Source organism: Musca domestica, unplaced genomic scaffold (genome assembly GCF_030504385.1).
Source record: "Musca domestica strain aabys unplaced genomic scaffold, Musca_domestica.polishedcontigs.V.1.1 56, whole genome shotgun sequence".
In the NCBI taxonomy this organism is placed as follows: Eukaryota; Metazoa; Arthropoda; class Insecta; order Diptera; family Muscidae; genus Musca; species Musca domestica.
The window spans coordinates 3,471,743-3,495,354 of record NW_026712356.1 but is presented as its reverse complement, the minus strand read 5'-3'; the positions used below and the strand labels follow the sequence as shown (position 1 = coordinate 3,495,354).

Here is a 23,612-nt window from a genome sequence, read left to right as displayed (position 1 = left end):
GACCCAATACAGTTAAAAATTTAAACACAGCCTTCGTATACCGACCGACTTATTGAATGTTAAATTTTCAAAGGAAGAGAGTAAGGTCATACAGGGTGAGATAAAAAAGCTGCAACAAAGTCCAACGCCATAAATTTTACATTTTTATACCCTCCACCTAGGAAAGGAGGGTATATTAACTTTGTCATTCCTTAAATATTAATATCCCATAAAGTATATATATTTATAATCAGCATAAAATTCTAAGTCGATTTAACGATGTCCGTTTGTCTGTTGAAATCTCGATACAGCCCACATTATTTGACGTAGAGTGCCAAAATTTAGCAGAGCAATTTTTATTGTGTCTAGGATGGTTAGTATTGAAAATGAGATATATCGGTCCACGTTCTGGTATAGTCCTCATATAACAGTACCTCCCAATATTGGGTATTTTGATGATTTATGCCACATTTTTTCACGGAATTGGTATTTGTAGGTCATAACGAGTCCCTGTGCGTGTGGCAAAACATTACATGTATAGGTCCACGTTTTGGTATAGCCCCCATATAAAGATACCTCCTGATATTCGGTATTTTGATTATTTTTGCCACATTTTTTCACGGATTTGTCTACAAATTGGTATTTGTTGGTCATAATGGGTTCTAGCTCCTTTGGCGAAACATTGTATGTATAGGTCCACGTTTTGGTATATTCCCCATATAACGGTACCTCCCAATATTCGATATTTTGATGATTTTTGACATATTACTTCACGGATATGTCTAAAAATTGGTATTTGTAGGTCATAATGGATTCTAGCTCCTTTGGCGAAACATTGCATGTGTAGGTCGACGATTTGGTATAGCCCCCATATAACGGTACCTCCTGATGTTCGGCATTTTAATGGTTTTTGCCACATTTCTTCTAATGTTTCCTTTACCCAAAGGTGGAGGGTATTAAAAGATTGGCCCGGGCGAACTTAATGTTTTTTTACTTTTTCTTTTGTTAATTTATGGCCTTCAAACGGCCAATGAAACCGTCACACACTGCCCGAATGTTGCTCTGCGCTATTTTGGCTCATTCCCTGCGAAGCGATTGCTTAAGGTGATCGACACTTTGGTATTTTTATTGCCAACCTTGCTTTCCAAAATACTCCAGACACAGTAGTCATACGGATTGGTATTTGGAGATTTTGGTGGCCATTGTGCGCTGGAAATTAAACGAGGAACCATTTTTGGATGGCGCGTGCTTAGTGCGATGGTGCTAAGTCCTGTTGGAATGACCAAGGTCTGCGGCCAAATTGTTTCAGTGCTCAAGGTTTTAATACACCCTCCAGAATATTTTCGCGATAATATTCGGCATTTATTCTGGTGCCATGGTCGATTAATATGAGCGGAGAGCGACCATCGGCTGTTATGGCGGCCCACACCATCACCATGGCCGGCGCTTGAGTTCTGGTGGCCAACCGAAGGTGTACATTTTCAGCTGACCTCTTCGGCAAGTAAGCACGATCATTTTGTTTGTTTAAAAACTGCTAGACAACGAATGTTTTCTCATCGGAGAAAACCAAATTCGGCAGTTCACCACTTTCGGCCAAGCGAAACAACTATTTAGCTCTTTTAAGTCTATTTTCTTTCTTTTGCGGTGTTACTTCTTGCACATTTTGGAATTTCAATGGCTTTACCCCGAGCTCATTTTTTAATATTTGCCGAATGGAATATTGCGATATATTCAGCTCATGAGCCATTTTTTGGCCACTGCGACGCGGGTTTCGTTCAAGTCGCTTCTTCACTTTTCGAACTATTTCTGCTGATGTTGCTGTTTTGTTCCGTCCACTTCCTTGACGTCGGGCTACGCTACCAGTATCACGGTAACGAGCGATGGTACGAGACACAAAAGGTTTATTCACATTAAAATGCTGGAGTTTTCTAATGATAGCCACTTGTGGTTTTCCAGCCAAATATGAGGAAATCACACTATCTCGCTTGAATTCCATCGCGAATAACTTTTTTTCTGGAAAATTCTCACCAAAGTGCTTTTGTACGTTTGTAAACAATATAATGAGCTGCCACTGTAATGATTTTAACAACTGTCGGACAAGTGGCTTAGAAATGACAGCAGTCTGAAGTTGGTTGCAGTTTTTTCATCTCACCCAGTACTACCTCCTCGCATCGACCCTTCTCCTTTACCTTGATTCCCATTCTAAGCTCTAACAGTTCAGATGATTCGAAATGGTATAATACATTTTAGCACTTTTCGTACATTTATAGTACGAATTTATAAAAAAGGAACTCTTTAGTACATTCATCATACACTCAGCAGTGGCCCTCATTTCAGAGTTCTAGTTCTACTGGTTCTCTACCTCTCTTTTAGTACATTTCGTAGTTTTCTATTATGAATTTTCAAAAACCCAGCCTTATCTGACAGCTTCGGATCCAAAGTCACCCTCGACCAAAAGTTCAAGATTCTAGCTTCAGTCGTTTCGTCTGGGATGTTGATGAATTTTTGAGTCAGTCAGCCAATTTATTTTCTCCTTTATTAATAAGGATACTTATATTTTTTCTTTTAGTGAGCTCATATGTACCTGATACTGTTCAAACTTGGCTCTTCTTAATATTAGGTTAAGGCCCGGAGAAATAGCGTTTTGGATAGTCATGGGATAATATTTAGATGATTAAATGGGCCACAATTTTGTTTGAAAAAAATACCAAAATTACCGAAATCACAAATACATTAAATTGAGATTTCAGTTATTTTCGAAAGAGCGAATTGTGTATTTGACATGGTAAGAAATCTGCTTCGTAAAATACCTTCTACCAATACATAAATAAACTTGTTTATTATTGATTCAGTGTCAAAACTAAAACCACTTTATTCTAATTATTGCAATTCCCAAAACTTGTGGCGCTAGTTGTCAGAAGTAATTTATATCATATTATATTTAGTTTATCTTGTAGACTCAAAATGAAGCCTTCACATATTTTAACATTTCAATATAGCCTATTTCTATAATTGGAATATGTTAAGTATACTACATGCTACACCTTAAAGTATGACATTATGCACTTGATACAAAACATTCTAATTTTGCATTTATTTGCCGGGAACAACAACATGATTTCCAACACATTTTCATCTTTTGAGATGCGTGGGGTGTTGTTGAAGTTTTAATTCAAACGACCTGCAATAGGAAGCTAAGATTTTGCGCAAATGTAGGTGTGTTTTGCCCGCTGGCAGGTCAAGTAGGTAATTTCGGTAATGATGGGAAATATTTACAAGCTGATTTTTTATTAGGATCACGCAAAATCACATATATCAGAGACCAGGGATATAACTAAATACAGCGTGAGATGAAAAAACTGCAACCAACTTCAGACTGCTGTCATTTCTAAGCCTCTCGTCCGACAGTTGTTAAAATTATTCCAGTGACAGCTCATTATATGGTTACCAAGCGTACAAAACATTTTGGTGAGAATTTTCCAGAAAAAAAGTTATTCGTGATGGAATTCAAGCGTGATAGTGTGATTTCTTTATATTTGGCTGGAAAACCACAAGTGGCTATCGTTAGAGCACTCCAGCATTTAAATGTAAATAAATCTTTTGTGTCTCGTACCATCGCTCGTTACCGTGATACTGGCAGCGTAGCCCGTCGTTAAGGAAGTGGACGGAAGAAAACAGCAACATCAGCAGAAATGGTTCGAAAAGCAAAGAAGCGATTTGATCGAAACCCGCATCGCAGTGGCCGTTGTGAGCTGAACATATCGCAGTATTCTATTCGGCAATTATTGAAAAATTAGCTCGGGGTAAAGCCATTAAAATTCCAAAAAGTGCAAGAACTTACACCGCAACAGAAAGAAAATAGACTCAAAAGAGCTAAAGAGTTGCTTCGCTTAGGCGAAAGTGGTGAACTGCCGAATTTGGTTTTCTCCAATGAGAAAACATTCGTTGTCCTGCAGTTTGTAAACAAACAAAATGATCGTGTTTACTTGCCAAATAGGTCAGAGTGAAAATGAGTTAAAAACAAGCAAAAAACAAGTAAAAAACCAGTAAAGAAAGTCTTAAAGTCGGGCAGGGCCGACTTTATGATACCCTACACCACTTTGCTAATTTAGTAGAGCTGCGCATAACAATTAAAAGTTTTTATGGGAGAATTCAATCATACACGCTATGATTATAATTATAAGTTAAAGTTCAAAGGACTAAAAAAGCCGAAGCATTTGTATCTTTTAAATTCGGACTTGTATTGCCCATTTGGTGCACAATTAATTTGAAATCGGATAAAAATATATATGGGAGCTATATCCAAATCTGAACCGATCTCGATTAAATTTGTCAATGATATTTCTGAGCTGAATTTGATATATTTCCCTGAATATCGTTGTTACGGAGTGCATATTACAGCTGTGGGTAACAAATATGACAAATCGGATGAACAGTATATATGTGAGCTATAGCTATATCTGAATCGATCTTCACCAAATTTGACATACTAGCTTCTAGACTCAATTCGGTCGTAAGTGCCAAAATTCATCCAATTTGGGCAAATATTAGACGTTTGGTGCACAATCAAAAATAAATCGGACGAAGTTATATATGGGAGCTATATCCGAATTTGAACCGATCTCGATCAAATTTAGCAAATGTATTTCTGAGCTACATTTGATATATTTCCCCAAATATTGTTGTTTCAGAGTGCATATTACGGCTGCGGAGGACAAAAATGACAAATCGGATGAATAATATATATGGGAGCTATAGCTATATCTGAACCGATTTCGATCAAATTAGGCATACTTATTTTCAGGCCTAATTTGGGTGCATATGCAAAATTTCATACAATTCAGGCTGATTTTACACGTTTGGTGCACAATAAACGGCAAATCGGACGAATATATATATGGGAGCTATATCTAAATTGTGTCCGATTATCTCCAATTTCAATAGGGTTCGTCCTCGGACCAAACAAATGATCTGTGCAAAATTTGATCTGGATCGGTCAATAAATGCGACCTGTACTTTGTTTACAAAAATACATGGACAGACGGACAGACGGACGGACGTGCATAAATCGACTCAGAATGTGATTCTATGCAGATCATCAAAAGGAACTATGGGTCTATCTCGTTTCCTTTTGCCTGTTACAAACAAATGCACAAAGACTTAATACCCTGACCACCTTGTGGTGTAGGGTATAAATATTAAGTTCGGCCGAGCCAAACTTTTAATACCCTCCACCTTAGGCTAAAGGAAACATTAGAAGAAATGTAGCAAAAACCTGGACCCGTTATGACCTACAAATACCAATTTTCAGACAAATCGTGGAAAAATGTGTCATAAATCATCAAAATACCGAATATCGGGAGGTACCGTTATATGGGGATTATACCAGAACGTGGACCGATATATCTCATTTTCAATACCAACCATCCTAGACACATTTTGGCGTTCTACGTCAAATAATGTGGGCTGTATCGGGATTTCAACAGACAGACAGACGGACAGACAGACGGACGGACGGTTAAATCGACTTAGAATTTTATGCTGATTATGAATATATATTCTTTATGGGGTCTACGACGAATATTTAAGGATGTTACAAACGGAATGACAAGGTGGAGGGTATAAAAATAGAGATGGAAGAAATTTAAATTTGTTTTGAAAAAAATTTTCAACAAATGCACTTCGAATGAAACCCATTATATTTGGGGGCTATACGAAGACGAGAATCTGAAAAAGTAATTATTTTTGCCATTGGCGGTTGTCCGTTGAACGAAGTCGCTAATATTATCAAAACACCGGAAAAAAACGAAGATGTCGTTTTATGTGGGGTATACGAAGACGTGGACCAGCAAAGTCAATTTTCTGTCATAGCTTGAAGTATCCATTACGAACTTCAAATACGAAATTTGAAACAATTTCGGTGAATATTTTGCCTTAAATTATTAAAATGCCGAATATAGGGAGGTACCGTTATATGGTGGCTATACGAAGAATTGGACCTGCATATTCTGCAATTTTTTGTCAAAGGCTAAAGTACTCATTACGAACTTTAAATATGAAATTTTAAATAAAAATTTCGCTAATATCATAAGAATACCGAATTTTGGGAGGTATAGCTATGTGGGGGCTATACGAAGACGTGGACCTACATGAACCCACAGTATGGTGGAGGGAATACAAATATTTTGTTTTCTGAGAGGGGTGGAAGAGGAGGTTATTTATTACAGAAAAATACACTTACATAGAAAAAGACACCGGCATAACAAAAACAAGTAAGCAAAGGCTATAGTCGTGCGGGGCCGACCATGTGATACCCTACAACACTACAATGTTAGAAGCCCCCTTATGTCCAAATCCATTTTGGAATATTTTGCTTTTGAAATTATGTCACGGAGCACTGCCCAGATATTACCCTCAGCATTTTGAACAGAGACATTCGCCCAATATTTACACACTCCGTCGTGCTGTTAGTTGTTGTGGTCCATTTTAAAGCCAAATGTAATCCAATGGTCAACCAAAATGCTAGAATTATTCCCTGTCCATAACTCTCTTCTCAGGCGTGTCGATTGGCTTCAATTGTGTGATGAGGAAATTTTTTCTGTTTTTGGTCCATTTTAACCCCTAAACATATTCCGGACATCTTTGAAAATAATACCGTGTTGTAAGGTGAAAAAATATTACAAAATATACCCTTCAATATTAAGTAAAATTGAAAAAATCGCATGCGATAAAATATATGAAAAAATAAAAAAATTTCACAAAATATTACAAAATCTATAATAACACCATTATTGGCATATTTTTATGCGTTTTTTTTTTAGATTTTATTCTCTTATGCCAATAGGGAATTCTGAATTGACAAAATTTGTCAAAATCGCTCTATCCAATCTTGAGATATAAGCCTTCTAGCTTACATCCCCTTCCTTTGCGTATATGTATTGTATATATATATCGCTATATATATCAGATATATTTACCATCGGCATCTACGTAACGGTCAGGATTGACCTGTTGGTCTATTTGTGATTTCGCCGGAATTAAAAATATTCGCGGTTTAATGGAAAATTTGAGGTTTATTTAACAGAAATGTTTTGGTCTATTTCACCCACTAAATATTACCCGATGACCACCCAGCCTGAAGCTCTAGCCCCACGCTAACTTCCGCTTCGATTGCTCCATAATTGCGTCCTGTAGAGCAACTGCAAAATCAGGAAATTTTTCAGTTTTTGGTCCATTTCAACCCCTAAATATTCTGGCTCTAGCCCGACCTCCATTCTAAATTTTGTGAAGATCGGGCCATAATTGCGACCTGTAGAGTGATTACAAATTAACATAGACAGACGGACAGACGGACATACAGCTTGGAGAGATAGGAAGATCCATATATACTTTCCCATGTGGGAAACCAATATTTCGAGGTGTTACATGATTTTTGGCCCAATCAAACTTATAATACCCCCAACACATAGTGTTGTAGGGTATAACTAAAAGAGTGCTTTGCTCTGCCACTCAAAAACGAGGAAAATATGCTCACTCATATTCGAGCAAAATAGAAAAACTGAGTTTGGGCGATTTTTTTTGTGCTCCCAAGAGCACACTCGCTCAGATTCAAGAGACTTTCACCCTTTTTTTCAAGTTCGAGCTAGTTTTTCGGAGGCCTGCAAACTATATCTCCCGGTAAACCCTTCGTATGCTATAATTCCCATTGGCAAATAACAAACGGTGCGCGTCGTGAAATGTTACTGATGATGTTTGCATTGTCACATTAGTTTTGATACTGTCTTGACTGACTATCATTGTCATAAGTCGGTTGTGCACGTGTGTGTGTGTGTGCTGGCTGAAGAGGTGTTGATGTGTGGCTGCGGCGTTGTTGTTGCTTTACACACCTCACTGAACATCAAAGCAAGTACCTACATATATTTGGCGGAGTGAAGATCTATCTGCTAGAGTTACAACACGCTTGCACGAGCAGCCAGCCAGTCAGTCAGTCAGCCAGCCAGCCAAGCAACAGACAGACAACAAATGTATATTTACACTATGTAAGTACTATTGTCATTCACCTATCCAACCATGCATCCCACCACCACATGTGAATTTGCTTTATTCTCTTGTTTTTGCATTTCTCTTGTGAGAATTTCACAAGAAATGGGACAATTACAAGCAACATCTTTCGTCTATCACAGAGTGGAGGAATATCACCTGCAAGACTATGGATGGCAACGCAAGATTGGATGTAATGCCACTTTGATATGTATTTTTCTTGGCATTATTGTCGCCTTCCATTCCCAGCCAACTGTCTAAGATTTTTTTTTTCGCAATTCTTCTTTTTGGGTTAAAGAAAATGAGATGGATCTCAGGGTATTAAGAGCGTGCCGCCTGTTTTGGGTTGTTGTTGTTATTAGCATTGTAACCACTGCCAGCAATGATGCTTAACACAAAAATGTTTACAGCGTTTAGTTTGTTCTCGTTTTACTTGCATCAATGGAGATAGGTAGGTGGCGCATGAAGGATACACGGGATGGGAATGCACACATTAACAGAAAAGCACATATTGACAATGGTGTCAAAGGGTGGGTGCTTGTGTGTGTGTGTGTGAGTATGCGAAATAATAAAGACCTTGTACATATAGTTAATTACGAAAATTGTTGTTCCCATTTAACAAGAGCGCGTTCTAAATATAGGTAGCACAATTAGGTTATAATTGTTATCAAATGTGTTTTGTAAAATACGGATGAATTGATGATGAGATTCAAGGTGTTTTGAATATTTAGAATTATAATTTCTTATTTAGGAATAATATGTCGGCCCACTCTCTTTGAATATATCGGTGTATGATAATTCTCGAATTCGACTATCCGATTTGGTTCCAACTTGGTACATTGTAATAATTTTACCAAACTTATATAAAGTCCGAAGATGGTAATCCATCCAAAGTTGAAGAAAGCTAAAAATGGAAAAGGTTGTACTTAATACAGGGTGAGATAAAAAAAACTGCAAGAAAGTCAAACGTCATAATTTTTTTCAATTTTATTGAATGAAAGCAAAAAATGTTGGAAATAGCATATTGTAGTACCGGGAGCAAGCACGAGATATACACTTAGTTTTAGTAAACACTTATTAACAATTTTTTGTAAAACCAGACGCTGAAAATTACGCATTAGTCATAAAAACAAAACATTATAGTTTTAAGCATTTCTTTCATCACTTCAAAATTGTACATTTTCGTGTTAAAAAAAAAAAAAAAACAAAGACTCAATAAATTGAATTGAAATTGGAAAAGGCATCAAATTTTAGAATAAGTTTAAATTTGTTCGAATTGGTCACCTTTGGCACGAATTATGGAATTCAAACGGCCAATGAAACGCCACACGCTGTCCGAATGTTGCTTTGCGGCATTTTGCTTGAGGTGATCGACACTTTGGTATTTTTTAGTGCCAACCTTGTTTTCCAAAATACTCCAGACACAATAGTCCAACGGATCGGTATCCGGAGATTTTGGTGGCCATTGTACGCTGGAAATAAAGTGAGGAACCTCATTTTGTAACCCTACTTGGGTGGCGCATGTTGAGTGCGATGGTGCTGAGTCCTGTTGGAATGCTCAAGGTCTGCGGCCAAAATGCCATCCAGAATATTTTCGCGATAATATTCGGCATTTATTCTGATACCACGGTCGATTAATACGAGCGGAGAGCGACCATCTGCTGTTATGGCGGCTCACACCGGAGCCTAAATTTTGGTGGCCAACCGAAGATGCACATTTTCAGCTGACCTCTTTGGAACCCTGAAATTTGGAATTGGGAGTGTAGAATGGGGTATGTAGGAAGCATTGGAAATTCGTACACAAAAAAATGTACTAAATTTTGTACAAATTGGAATTGTGATGAAGCAATGGAGCTGCAATTAGAGTCACTGATTCTATGAAGGATAGATGTACCAAAGCGTTTTTGGAAATTCAAACTTTAAGGTTACGTATAGTTCTAAAATAATACTAAACTTCTAAAATTGTACTTATTTGAAATGAAAAACTAAATAGTACAATATTTGTTACAATTTGGTATTGGGTGAAGAGATAGTACTTGAAATCTGAAGGCCAGATACAAAATGGACAATACTGGTTCATAAAGGGTCAACAGTTGGAATAATGATATTGCACAGGTTATATGTCTGTTGGCAAAATAGGCAAATAAGTTTGATTGGGCCAAAAATTAGTAACACTTCGAATAATTGGTTTCCCACATAGGAAAGTATACAGGGTGAGCTGAAAAAACTGCGACCAATTTCAGACTGCTGTCATTTCTAAGCCACATGTCCGACAGCTGTTAATATTATTCTAGTGACAACTCAATATATTGTTTACTAGCGCACAAAAGTATTTTGGTGAGAATTTTCCAGAGAAAAAGTTATTCGTGATGAAATTCAAGCGTGATAGTGTGATTTCTTTAAATTTGGCTGGAAAACCACAAGTGGCTATCGTTACAGCACTCCAGCATTTAAATGTGAATAAATCTTTTGTGTCTCGTACCATCGCTAGTTACCGTGATACTGGTAGCATAGCCCGACGTCAAGGAAGTGGACGGAAGAAAGCAGCAACATCAGCAGAAATGGTTCGAAAATTAAAGAAGCGACTTGATCAAAACCTGCGTCGCAGTGGCCGAAAAATGCATCGTAAGCTGAACATATCGCAATATTCTATTCGGCAATATTGAAAAATGAGCTCGGGGTAAAGCCATTGAAGTTCCAAAATGTGCAAGAACAGAGAGAGCGCAAGAGAGAGAAAAAGAGCTAAAGAGTTGCTTCGCTTGTCCGAAAGTGGTGAACTGCCGAATTAGGTTTTCTCCGATGAGAAAACATTCGATGTCCAGCAGTTTATAAACAAACAAAATGATCGTGTTTACTTGCCAAAGAGGTCAGCTGATACTGAAAATGTGCATCTTCGGTTGGCCACCAGAGCTCAGGCGCCGACCATGGTGATGGTGTGGAACGCCATAACAGCCAATGGTCGCTCTCCGCTCGTATTGATCGACGGTGGCATCAGAAAAATATTCTGGAGGGTGTATTAAAGCCTTGGGCACGCAAACATTTGGCCGCAGACCTTGGACATTCAAACAGGACTCAGAATAAATGGTTACAAAATGAGGTTCCTCGCTCCATTTCCAGCGCACAATGGCCACCAAAATCTCCGGATACCAATTTGTTTGTGTCTGGAATGTTTTGTAAAACAAGGTTGGCACTAAAAAATACCAAAGTGTCGATCACCTCAAGCAAGCGCTTGGTCGGGAATGGGCCAAAATACCGCAGAGCAACATTCGGGCAGTGTGTGACGGTTTTATTGGCCGTTTGAAGGTCTTAATTCGTGCCAAAGGTGACCAATTCGAACGAAACATTCAATAAAATTAAAAAAATGTAAAATGTATGTCGTTTGACTTTGTTGCAGTTTTTTTATCTCACCCTGTATATCATACCTAACTTCTTTTTGTTCGGGTAATGTTGATAATTTTAACATTTAGTATTTACCCTCCAAAATGTTGGCCAACATTTTTTGTCCAACATATAAAATTATGGGCAACATTTTGGATATCAACATTCGCATTGAAATCCACACACTGTTAGTTAGTATCCAATCATTCTACATCCACTGTCATTCCACACTCTGTTACGTTAATAGTTTCCAAGTGCTCTTGCTTAGCATAGGTAACTTCAACACTGCTTCACAGTCAGCAAGTTCATTTACGACTTACACTCTGTTGTCGGCCTTTGTCTGAGACAGGCGGCCACAAAGCTTCTTGTCTGACAACACATGTTTTTGTTAAGTAATTGATTCGGATTCGCTCGTCCATAAGTCATATGCGAAGTTGAATGTTTGGTGGTTTCTTGGTTGTCGCACACACATTCTGAAGTATGGAGTATTTTTGGTTAAAAGTATCCATGAATATATTTTGGTTTGGTTGGCTTTTTCCCTTCCACGACAATGCCGCCACCATCCTTAGCCGGGGAGTTCATTCGCAAATTCTGCAAAATCATCGAAATGCCGCACAAAGTACTTTACTTGGCTTTTGGTATTGCTGTGGCATTAACTACAGAGAGAGATATGTATGTGCGTATGTTTGTATCATGCGTGCTGAGTGAAATATGATATTGAAATGTTAAGAATTTTGTGCGTGTGTGTCGTTGCGAGTTTTTGTTTTTTGGGCTTGGATCCGGAGGGGGGCTTTCATGAATGACATTGTTTATTGTTATTGTCATATTATGCAAATATGTTCGGGAAAAATTGTATATTTTCGGGAAAAATCACTTTGCCCATAGATATGTTTTTTGGTATGTTTCCTTTTCCATTGTACGTATGTATGGACATTGTATGGGGGACATGCAGGGCCCCGAGTAAGTGACTGCTTGTTTTTGGTGTGTTGCGTTGGCAATTTGCTCAGGGCATTATTTTTTACAAATCGAGTAATAAATCCAAGTGTCAAAGCTAATTATTGATTCTATTTCTTGATTTGAAATATTATGAGCCGGCTAGTGAGAGGGGGTATCACATTAATGTATGGGAATTGTATGCGAATTATATATAGGCTATGTGATTTGCATGAATTTCATCTGTGGTAACATGAAAAGGTCAAGAAAATAGTTTGTTTGGTTATTGAAAAATATTACGCAATTAGAGCAAATATATTTCAGGACTTTTGGAGTCGATACCTCACCTCCCAAAAGTTAAAAATTTTGAAAAATCAAAAAAATTATTAAACGTGAAGTTTTTCCGATTTTCTTTAACATTCAAGCATTCTAATGTTAATGGTACCATTAAGTCGTTGAAGATGGGAATGACCGCACAAAAATTTAAAAAACAAATATTTCTAGTATCTATATCTAGTACCTATGCCCGTCCCTCTGTCAGTCTTTTGTAATATCGAATCAAAACGGGATGTGATAGAAGGCGAAAATTCATGTTAGATTTTGTATACCCTTTAAATATGTAGTATACAGGGTATATTAAGTTTGTCATTCCGTTTGTAACTTATCGAAATAATTATTGATCAGAGTAAAATTCTAAACTATTCCCGTCCCTCGGTCCGTCTTTTGTTGTAACGCTGCAATCAAAACGGGATGTGATAGGAAGCGAAAATTCAGCATAGAGTTGCCTTTTGTCTGCAACCAGGTCAAGTTCAAAGATGAGCTGTGTCGGCCAACGTCTTCGTATAGCTCTATATTCACTATTTTGACGATTTTAGCCATAGTTTCTGGCGGAATTGATAAAAATTCGGTATTTAGTGTTCATAATGGGTTCTACCCACTGTGGTAGAACAATTTGGATATAGGTCAATATTTGTCCATCACATCTTCCTGATATTCGGTATTCTGTTGATTTTAGCCACATATTTTATAGAATTGTTTGAAATTTGTATTTTATGCTCCTAATGACAGCACTGGCACATACCCTCGAATCGGTATTAACAGACCTACTTTTAAATGCATTTTTTCAAGAGAGGGTATAAAAAGTTCCACCTATTATTACTCCTAAGCAATCACAATGTACAAATTTTTCAGTTTGATAAAATATTTTTATCAAAACTTCATACATCGCAATAATTTTTCTGACATCCATTCTATTTTCCTTTTTCGGAAATAATATTAGGAAAATGTTTATCTTCTACGCCAAAAAGTCTTAAAAATCCTTCATTTAGATCCTTACCTAGGAGGATAGTAGAAAACAATTGTACAATGAACTCACATCTCTATTTCTAAATACCAAATTTAGTAACTTTTAGTACTTTTTGTACAATTGTAGCAAAACCGTTCCATATCTCAATTCTAGACTCCAACATTTATCAAAATACACAATTTAAGAATTTTAACTCTATCCCTTCACCCAATATCAAACTCTGTACTATTTAATATTTTTTGGTACAAACAAAGTACATATTTCCAAATCCACTTCCATATTTCAATTCCAGACACCAACAGAGACCTTAATATCAAATTGCGGGATTACTGCTCCTTCCCTTCACCCATTACCAATATTAGTACCATTTAGTACTTTTCGTACAATTAATGCATTTATTTCGGAATCCACCACTATATCTCTACACTTGATACCAATAGTGACCTGAATATCAAATTTCAGAATTTTGCCCCTATCCCCAATACCAAATTTTGTAACATTTAGTACTTTATTGAACAATTATAGTACGCATATACAAAACCGCTACCAGACCTCAATCGCAGATACCAACAGAGATTTCAAAATCAAATTCCTCATGACAATTCCAGCCCTATCCGTTCATCCAATACCAAATTTACTACCATTTAGTTCTTTTCGTACTGCCAAATCTCAAACTTATATACCATTAGTATTCTAAATATCAAAGTTTAGAAGTTTATCTCTTTTCCTTCACGCAATACGAAATATAGTATTTTTCGTCTAATTTTAGTCCTCGTTTGCAAAATCGTTACATATATCAATCCTAGACACCAACATACCACCAGATTTCACTTCCAACAAAGACCTTAATATCAAATTTCCGGATTCCAGCTCTATCGCAGAATACGAAATTTAGTAACTTTCATTACGTTTTGTACAATTTTAGTACTCATTTGCAAAGCCGTTACATATCTAGACACCAATATTTACAACAATAAAGAATTTAAGCTCTATCCCTTCACCTAATACCAAATTTAGTATTATTTAGTAATTTTCGTACAATTATAGCTTACATTTCCCAATCTAACTCCAAATCGCAATTCCAGATACCAAAAGAGACCTCATAATTTACTTTCCGGATTCCAGCTCGATCTCTTCATCCAATTCCGCCCAATTAGTACACTTAAGTTGAAATTTTCATAGCTACCCACAGTATACAGTCCCATAGAAAACTGAATTCCAAATTTCAGGATTCCATCTCTATTGGTTCTCCAAAAAATTTAAATTGTATCATATTTAGTACCATTTAGTACTTTTCGTGCACAGGATTCTAGCTCCATCCGTTCCTTCAAATTTCAACTGTACCATATTAAGTATCCAAAATTATCTCCTTACATCGATCCTATTCGTCAACATTGATTCCAATTACAAATTTAGCTTTAAGAGTTCTGGCTTTGCTGGTTCGTCAATTAAAAAAGTAACATATTAAACATCTTTTAGTACTTTTCGTACCATTCTGTAATCAATTTCCAAAAATCGTGACCCTCACCTAAAGTTCATAATTTTAGCTTCAGCCGTTTCATCTGGGAGTTGATGGATCGTTAAGTCAGCCACTCAATTATCTTGAAATTTTGGGTGAGGGTCTCTCTTGGTCCTAAGGTGTCAGGTACGCCTGGATTTTTAAAAATTCAGGTAGAAAATATGGAACCCTTGATAGTTGACGAACCAGTAGAGCTAAAACTCTTAAATTTCATGAAATCCTTATAAAAAATTCAGAAAATAATTGGATAAAGGGAAAACTTATCCCCTTTTTTTGGGTTACTTTCCAAAGTAAGATTTCCGATGTGAAGTAATTATTTACAGTGTTGCACAAAAGCTCTTATTAACAAAATCGTATTTCAAATTTTGTTTCGAGTGGTATTAATTTTTCATGGTCCCTTTTTATACACTTCCCCATAGTATGGAGTCTGTCATTCCGTTTGTAACACCTCGAAATATACATTTAAGACCCCACAACGTATATATATTCTTGACCAGCGAAAAGTTCTATGTCGATTTAGCGAAATAAAGTAAGTTGATAAAATATTACTCAAATGTGTATTATGTCTGCGGGACTTTTGGTATTGAAAATGGGTCATGTAGGTCCACGTATTGGTATAGACCCCATATAATAGTACCTCCCTTTTCCGGTATTTTGGTAATTTTAGTGATATTATTCACCGGAATTGTTTCAAATTTGGTAGTTGAAATTCGTAATAGATAGTGCAGCCTAAGACAGAAAATTGTCTGTGCAGGTTCACGTCTTCGTATAGCCCTCATATAACAGTACCTCCAGATATTCGGTACTTTGGTACTTTTCGGTATTTTTCACGGGAATTGTTTCAAATTTGTTATTTGAAGTTCGTAACGGATACTACAGCCTATGACAGGAAATTGTCTGTGCAGCTCCACGTCTTCATATAGCCCCATCTAATCTTACCTCCCTATATTCGGTATTTTGATGATTTTAGCTACATTATTCACCGATTTTTTTCAAGTTTCGCATTTGAATATTTTACTGGGTTATGACAAAAGTTGCCTATGCAGGTCTACGTCGTCTTATAGACCCTAATATAACGGCTAAATTCGGTATTTTTAACCGAATTTTTAACGGATTTTATTTTTTGAAAATAGCAAAATTTGTTCCATATGGGGGAGGGTATTCAAAGGTCGACCCGGTCGAATTTACAGTTTTTTTATTTGTTATTTATTTTAATATTTCCATTCCGATAGGCCACCAATTTACAATAGTAAGCATTTGCATTCCAAAAGAGAGACATTCATACGTTTAGAGTTGCCAAGTCCTACATTCAAGATGTGCAAAATATTGCGTACTTTCTGTGGAACGACTAGATCCTTCATCAATTTTCTCTTAATTACCATGGCAGAATTTTAATTGTCTCCAATATAAATCATCGCTCTTTCGATTGAGAAAAACATTCCTCCAACATAGTCGTGCATACATATTCACACATGTTATGTGATAATCCAGCCATTTAACTATCCGCATATTAGCAAATTACGAATTCCACATTTTCGTACACATAAGTCATTAAATACTGATTTATTATTATCTTCCTAAGGGCCACGACCACAGTCTTCAGCATTCCATCCTTACTTTATTACTTCACTGCAATGAGGGGTATTTATTAACTAATAGCCAATTTTTCTTATTTTAGCCAAAAATAAGCTTCATAAATAATGTGGACTTATATATATTTTTAGCATGTCAAATCAATTCATAATCTCTTAAATAAAGAGCAAAACATATCCGATACGAACATAAACCGCATAGCATATAACTACAAATAAACAGACATTATTCGAAGTATTGGGAAATTTTAGCATTTAATGTAAAGCCCGTCCACGTTCGCAGCAATCAAAAACTCGTTGTTCATTTGACATTGGGATAATTGCTGCGAAATGTGCCACATTCTGGCCCAAAGCTTTATGGACAATGTCTGGTGTGTGTAAGTCTTAACATGGCACATATACACACATTCTTGCTTACTGCATAAATACATACATACACACACACATTTGTACATTGACAACCGTCTGCAAGACGTTTTATCCAGAAGCAATGATAAACCCTCAACAATGTTGCAACACAACAAATCCGACAATACAATTTTGAAGTTACATCAAATTCAGGAGAATCAGCTTGTATGTCTGTACGTTTGTGTGTGTGTGTCTCTGCCTGTCGGTGTGGTATCTGATGTGCTGTTGAAATTAATAAGAAAATCGAATTGCCAATACAATTGTTGGAATTAATATGCAAAGCAAAACTCGAGCAATTCTAAATGATTAATTTTTATGACTGAAAACCGAACCAAGTTATTGGGAAATAAGAGATGTCAGTTGCGGGGAGTTTGGGATTAAATATTTTAAAATCTATATAAAAATTTTTTTGGATTGTCATCTGCACCACAAAACTAACTTCGTATCTATCTTTAATGTGTTTTGCATTAAAAAGTTGGCTGACCTCCAATTCGCTACCGACTTAACTTTTAAGAAATTTTCCTGTATTCCTGTATAAATAACACTTTCAAACACAAGAAATGATAACAGGGAAATCTGGGAGCAGTATGAAAATAGATCTAAGAAGTAGAAAGTTGCAGGTCCGGCTGACCGAACATTTTCGGACATTTTCAAAAAATAAAAGCCGTTAAAAATTCTGTTAAAATCTTAAAAATACCGAATACAGCCGTTATATCGGAGCTATACGAAAACCTGGACTTGCATAGACAATTTTCTGTCACAGGCTGTAGCTTCCATTACGAACTTCAAACACGACATCTCCAACAATTTCGGTGAGTATCGTAAAAATACCCAATATAGGGAGGTACTGACCAAGACCTGCATAGACAATTGTCTGTTACAGACTGTAGTTACGAACTATAAATGCGTAATTTGAAACTACTCATGTGAAAAATGTCGCTAAAATCATCAAAATACCGAATATAATGAGGTAACACTATATGGGAGCTATATCAAAACGTGGACCTCCACAGACAATTTTCTGTCTTAGGCTGTAGTATCCATTGCGAACTTCAAATACCAAACTTGAAACAATTCCGGTGAATAATGTCGCTAAAATTAGCAAAATACCGAATATCTGGAGGTACCGTTATATGGGGACTATACGAAGACGTGGACCTGCACAGAAAATTTTCTGTCATAGGCTGTAATATCTGTTACGAACTTCAAATACAAAATTTGAAACATTTCCGGTGAATAATGTCACTTAAATCACCAAAATATCGAAAAAAGGGAGGTGCCATTATATGGGGGCAATACCATTTTCAATACCAAACATCCTACGAACATTATACACATTTGAGTAAAATTCCATCAACCTAGAGTGATTTACACAGACGGACAGACGGACGAACATCTCTAAATCGACATAGAATTTTCTGCTGATTAAGAATATGTATACTTTGTGGGGTTTAAAATGTATAAAAATATAAAAATATATATCGGGTTAAGGATATTTAGGAGCTTTATCCAAGTCTTAGGTAATCTCGACAAAATTTGGGAAAGGTATTTCCGAGCTCTATAAGATATCTGGTACCAAATATTATTGTTGTCGAATGGATATTACGAATGTGAGGGACTTTAACACCATATCGGATGAAACATATATATGGGAGCTATAGCTGTATCTGAACCGATTTTCTCCAAATTTGATGTACCTGCTTCTAGACTGAATTCGGTTGGATGTGCCAAAATACAGGTCATTTGGTCTGAGATATATATAAGAGCCATATCCAAATCATTGTTGTGGAGTGCATATTACGCATGTGAGGGACTTAAAACCCCAAATCGCATGAAACATGTTTGTAACATGGAGAAGGAAGAGAGATAGACTTTTGAGGATCTTCCAAGAAACACTTTCTGAGTCACTTTCAGTCCGTCTGTCCCTGTTTTTTGTTAACAAAATGCAGTTCGCATTTGTTATCCGATTGAGATGCAATTTTTTAAACCATATTTGTTTGGTCCAAGGACAAACCCTATTGGTGAAAATCGGTTCAAGTTTATATATAGCTCTCATATATATATTCAGTTAATTTTTTGTGAACAAAATAAAGAATAATTTTTCACTATATACATTTTTTCCCCAAAAAAAAAATGAAGTAAGTGCGAAATAGGATTTTAACTGACATCTACCTTTCAACTCCAGGGCCTACATCGTGGTTCAGCTGGAAGATGCGAACACATTTAAACAAACAAAAATGACCGAAAAAGCCTAATGGGGCTCATTTCAAAGCGTGGACCTACTTCTTTCATGTGACAATAATCCGTCCAATGAGAGCTCAAAACACAAAATTCTTTGGGAGTACAATCAGTAAAATACCAAATATAAAGGGTGCAAAATAGGAGAGCGAATGGGACTTTTAATAAGAAAAGGTTTTATATCCTTCCAGAAATTCTTCCCAAACATTCAAGATACCTTAAATCGCTTTTGCAGGTCTTGATATCGATCATAACTCACGGATAATGGTACAACCCGATTTCAAATATATATAATCATCTACAATTTTGGCTATTTTTGGGGTCATGGCCATTTTTTCATTTTTTGGCATTTTTGTTTCAGAGCAGAGCCCAAATTAATCTTGACCACATACATCAATTGATTTGGCTAAAAAAAAAAATTATTTATGCTACCCTCGGGTAGGGAACCATTATACATATAATTGCCACATAGGAATTTATTTAAGTAAGTATCCCCACATTGGAGTATCCCCAAGTCCACTTTCACATTTAATGTGTGGTCAGAAAAGATTTGTATTGTATTGAAAAGATTTGTATTCTATTGAATTTGTAACCCCCAAGAGAATATTGGTTGGTAACGTAGATTTGGGATGTACATCTATTTGAGATAATTTGTAAAAACATGAACAAATTACAAATTTACAAATTTAGTAGCACGGGACCGAATATTTGTTGAATCGTGATTGAATTATACTATGATGAAAAATATGGACTTTATGGGGTCTCCAACTTACAATTTAAATGGCAAATGAAATGAATTCCCATCTTACGGTAATGGGTGTTAAATAGTAATTATATTTGACTATTCTGAAATCATTGAGCCCTCAATTATGAGGTGGATAAAACTATTTTTACTTATTTAAATCACGCGATTTTTTTTCAGTTTGACATGCTATGTTGTTCTGTTCTCCATTTGTCATCTTGGATTATAAGGGGTAGAAGAAAGTTTTCAATGTATGCCGATGTTTCGTAGTAGTGCCCATATTAAGGTACTTCCTGATTTTACCATATTTCAAAGGATTTGGCTAAAAGTTTGAATTTGGGGGTGAAAATCTTACACAAAAATTTCAACATATCTACAAATTTTAGAATTTTCTCCACATAATAGTACCCCCTCAAGTCCACCTTTGGGCGGACAAACAGACCGACAGGGTTAGGGGGAATTATGAGGACTCTAATGCACAATCTGAGGTGCTAATGGGTTTCAAAAAGTAATTAACTTTGGCTATTCTTAAATCATTCAGCCCTCAATTATGAGGTGTACAAAATACAGTAAATTCCAAATTACTGCTCATTTGACTGGAAAATTTTGCTACGCTTTTTACCATACTAAAAATTAATTTGATCCCTAACATGGGGATAAGATTGATATATACTTTTTAATAGAGTTGAAAAGCACATCCACACATTTGAAGCCCACGGTTTAAATATTGAAGCCCACAGCTTAAATATGGGTACAGGTATTTTAAAACACTTTTAATCGACCAGTACGTGAACACTTATATCAGTCATATCTGTGAATAATTATGCTTTGACAAATATGTATAATAGACAAAAACTACGGACCGGCAACGCGGACCGGGCCATCTAGTTTGTGATAAATATAAGTCAAATGTTCCATTAAACCGCGAATATTTTTAATCCCAGCGAAATCACAAATAGACGAAAAGGCCAATTCTGACCGTTACATTGATGCCGATAGTAAATATATCGGATATATATATAGCGAAATATATACAAAGTGTATATACAAAGGAATGCGATGTTAGCTAGAATGCTTATATCTCAAGAATGGCTGCACCGATTTCGACAAATTTTGTCAATTCAAAACACCATTTCCATTCTACGGAAACGCTGAACATAACGTTGAAATCCAATATACACAAAAGGCGAACTTCTTTTTTTGACGAATATAGCCAAATTTCGTAGACAAGCAAATCATAAAGATGAGTATAAATCTGGAGATACAGAGGGGCCTCTTGCATTTGGAGATGATGGCAAAATATTTAAGGGTTCAAATGAAGCAAATACCGAAAAATGTTCCTGATTACACAATTGAAAGCAATCGACATAGTATTTTACCTGAGAAGGAGTCAAGAACAGCGAATGAGTTAAGCATTTTGGATGACCATTGACCAACTAACAGCACGACGGTGTGCGTAAATATTGGGCAAATGCCCTTGGTCAAAAAGCTAAGGTTTATATCTGGGATCCATGACGTAATTTCAAAATCGAAATCATTCAAAATGGATTTGGACATAAGGGGGCTTCTATTTTTTTTTCAATTTAACTTATGAATTGTATATTTAACAAGTAAGCAAAGGCTATAGTCGTGCGGGGCCGACTATGTTATACCCTACAACACTACAATATGTTACAAACCCCCTTATGTCTAAATCCATATTGGAATATTTCGCTTTTGAAATTAGGATTTTTACTAGGGACAATTGCCCAACATTTATGCACTCCGTCGGGCTGTTCCATTTTACAGATAAATATAATCCAATGGTCATCCAAAATGCTAGAATTCTTCCCTGTCCTTAACTCTCTTCACAGGCGTGTCGATTGGCTTCAATTGTGTGATAGGAAAAATATTTCTGTTTTTGGTTAATTTCAACCCCTAAATATTATGCGATCTCCAAAAGAAATAGGGTTCTATTCTGACCTTAACCCCACCTACATTTTAAATTTCGTGAAGATCGGGCCATAATTGCGACCTGTAGAGTGATTACAAATTAACATGGACAGACGGACAGACGGACGGACGGACATACATAGCTAGATCGACTCAGCTCGGCGAGATAGGAAGATCCATATATACTTTCCTATGTGGGAAATGAATATTTCGAGGTGTTACATAATTTTTGGCCCAATCAAACTTATAATACCCCCAACACATAGTGTTGTAGGGTATAAAAATCGACTAAATGGGGTCCTTACCTTCCTATATATTATAGTATTGTAGGGTATCATATGGTCGGCCCCGCACATCTATGTGATTTGCTTACTTGTTTATTTTAATTTTTTTCCTCCCTAAACATAATTCGATTCATTCATGAAATCAATAGCTTTTCTGTAATTGACAGCTCTATAAAATACTTTTCATTCGTTCGTTATTTCTTTATTTCCTAACATATGTATGTATGAAGCAACAAAATTCAAAATGACAACGATGGCTCTGAGGTTTTCCCCCCTTAGACAATTTTCACAAGAATCTCAATGTGATTTAAAAAAGGTGTGGCAAGAAAAGGTGGCAGCGGTTGGTTATGTTGACGGTGGCGGTGTTCTGCAGGCCGCAGTGACAGCAGTTGTAGTTTGTCGTTGCCGTCGCAAGAAGACTGGCGGTATGTCTAAAAGACGTTCGTGAAAATATAATTAATTGTTGCTTATATACATCATTGTTATAGTCTGTCATCATTATGCTGCAAGCTATTTTTATTAAAGACATCCTTTGTGTTGGCGCTGGTGTTGGTAGATGGTGGTGGTGGTGGGGACGGGGATGGTGCTGTTGCTTCGACCGACGTCTTCGTCTGTTTGAATAGAGACAATTTGTTTTGCGTCTTCCTTGTTTTGTTCCCCTATTTCGGGCAGCAAGAAAGAAATATTTTGTTTTTGTTTATGGTTGCTGCCTCGGGTTTTAGCTGTGTTGTAAATGTTGTTTCATATCTCTAAGCCAAAAGATAATATTGTCAGCATTGAAAAAAGGGCAATTAAATGTTAAGGGACTGAATCGGAATGAAGGAGACCGGTGAATATCTTACAATGGATGTAAATAAAATATAGCGGACAACGTCCAAACAAATCATCATCCTTCTCCTCGGCAAGTTTTTCTATCTTGGCAACGGAAAATGGAGATAAACCATCTATAATGACATTGCGTAGGTATTAACGCTGGTGTTCGTAACAAGTACTTGTTACATTTTTTTTTCATATCTATAAGGATAGTGGCAAGGCGTATTAAATTCGTAATGTCGTCAGCAAATTTTACAATAAAAAATAATTTAGGAAGAGTTAAAGGTAACTTATTTTAAATAAGCATTTCCAGCTGTGAATTTGACGTAATTTCTCCTGGGTTTAAAAAGTTGTAATTACATAAGTTTGTAATACTTTCAGGTACAATTTTTCGTAAGAATCTAGTTTAACTCATTTTGGTAAATTATTTCCAAAAATGAATGTAACT

The 23,612-nt window shown here is 36.3% G+C and overlaps 1 protein-coding gene across 1 annotated transcript in view; it reads left to right on the top strand.

Annotated features, from left to right (window-relative positions):
* The window catches only part of LOC131805451 (uncharacterized), a 71,727-nt gene extending 48,928 nt beyond the window's left edge, over positions 1–22,799 (top strand). The window contains exon 3 of the mRNA XM_059128614.1: positions 22,631–22,799. Coding sequence (XP_058984597.1) covers positions 22,631–22,799 — 169 coding nt within the window. The remainder of the gene's footprint in view (positions 1–22,630) is intronic.
* The last annotated feature ends 813 nt before the right edge of the window (positions 22,800–23,612 follow it).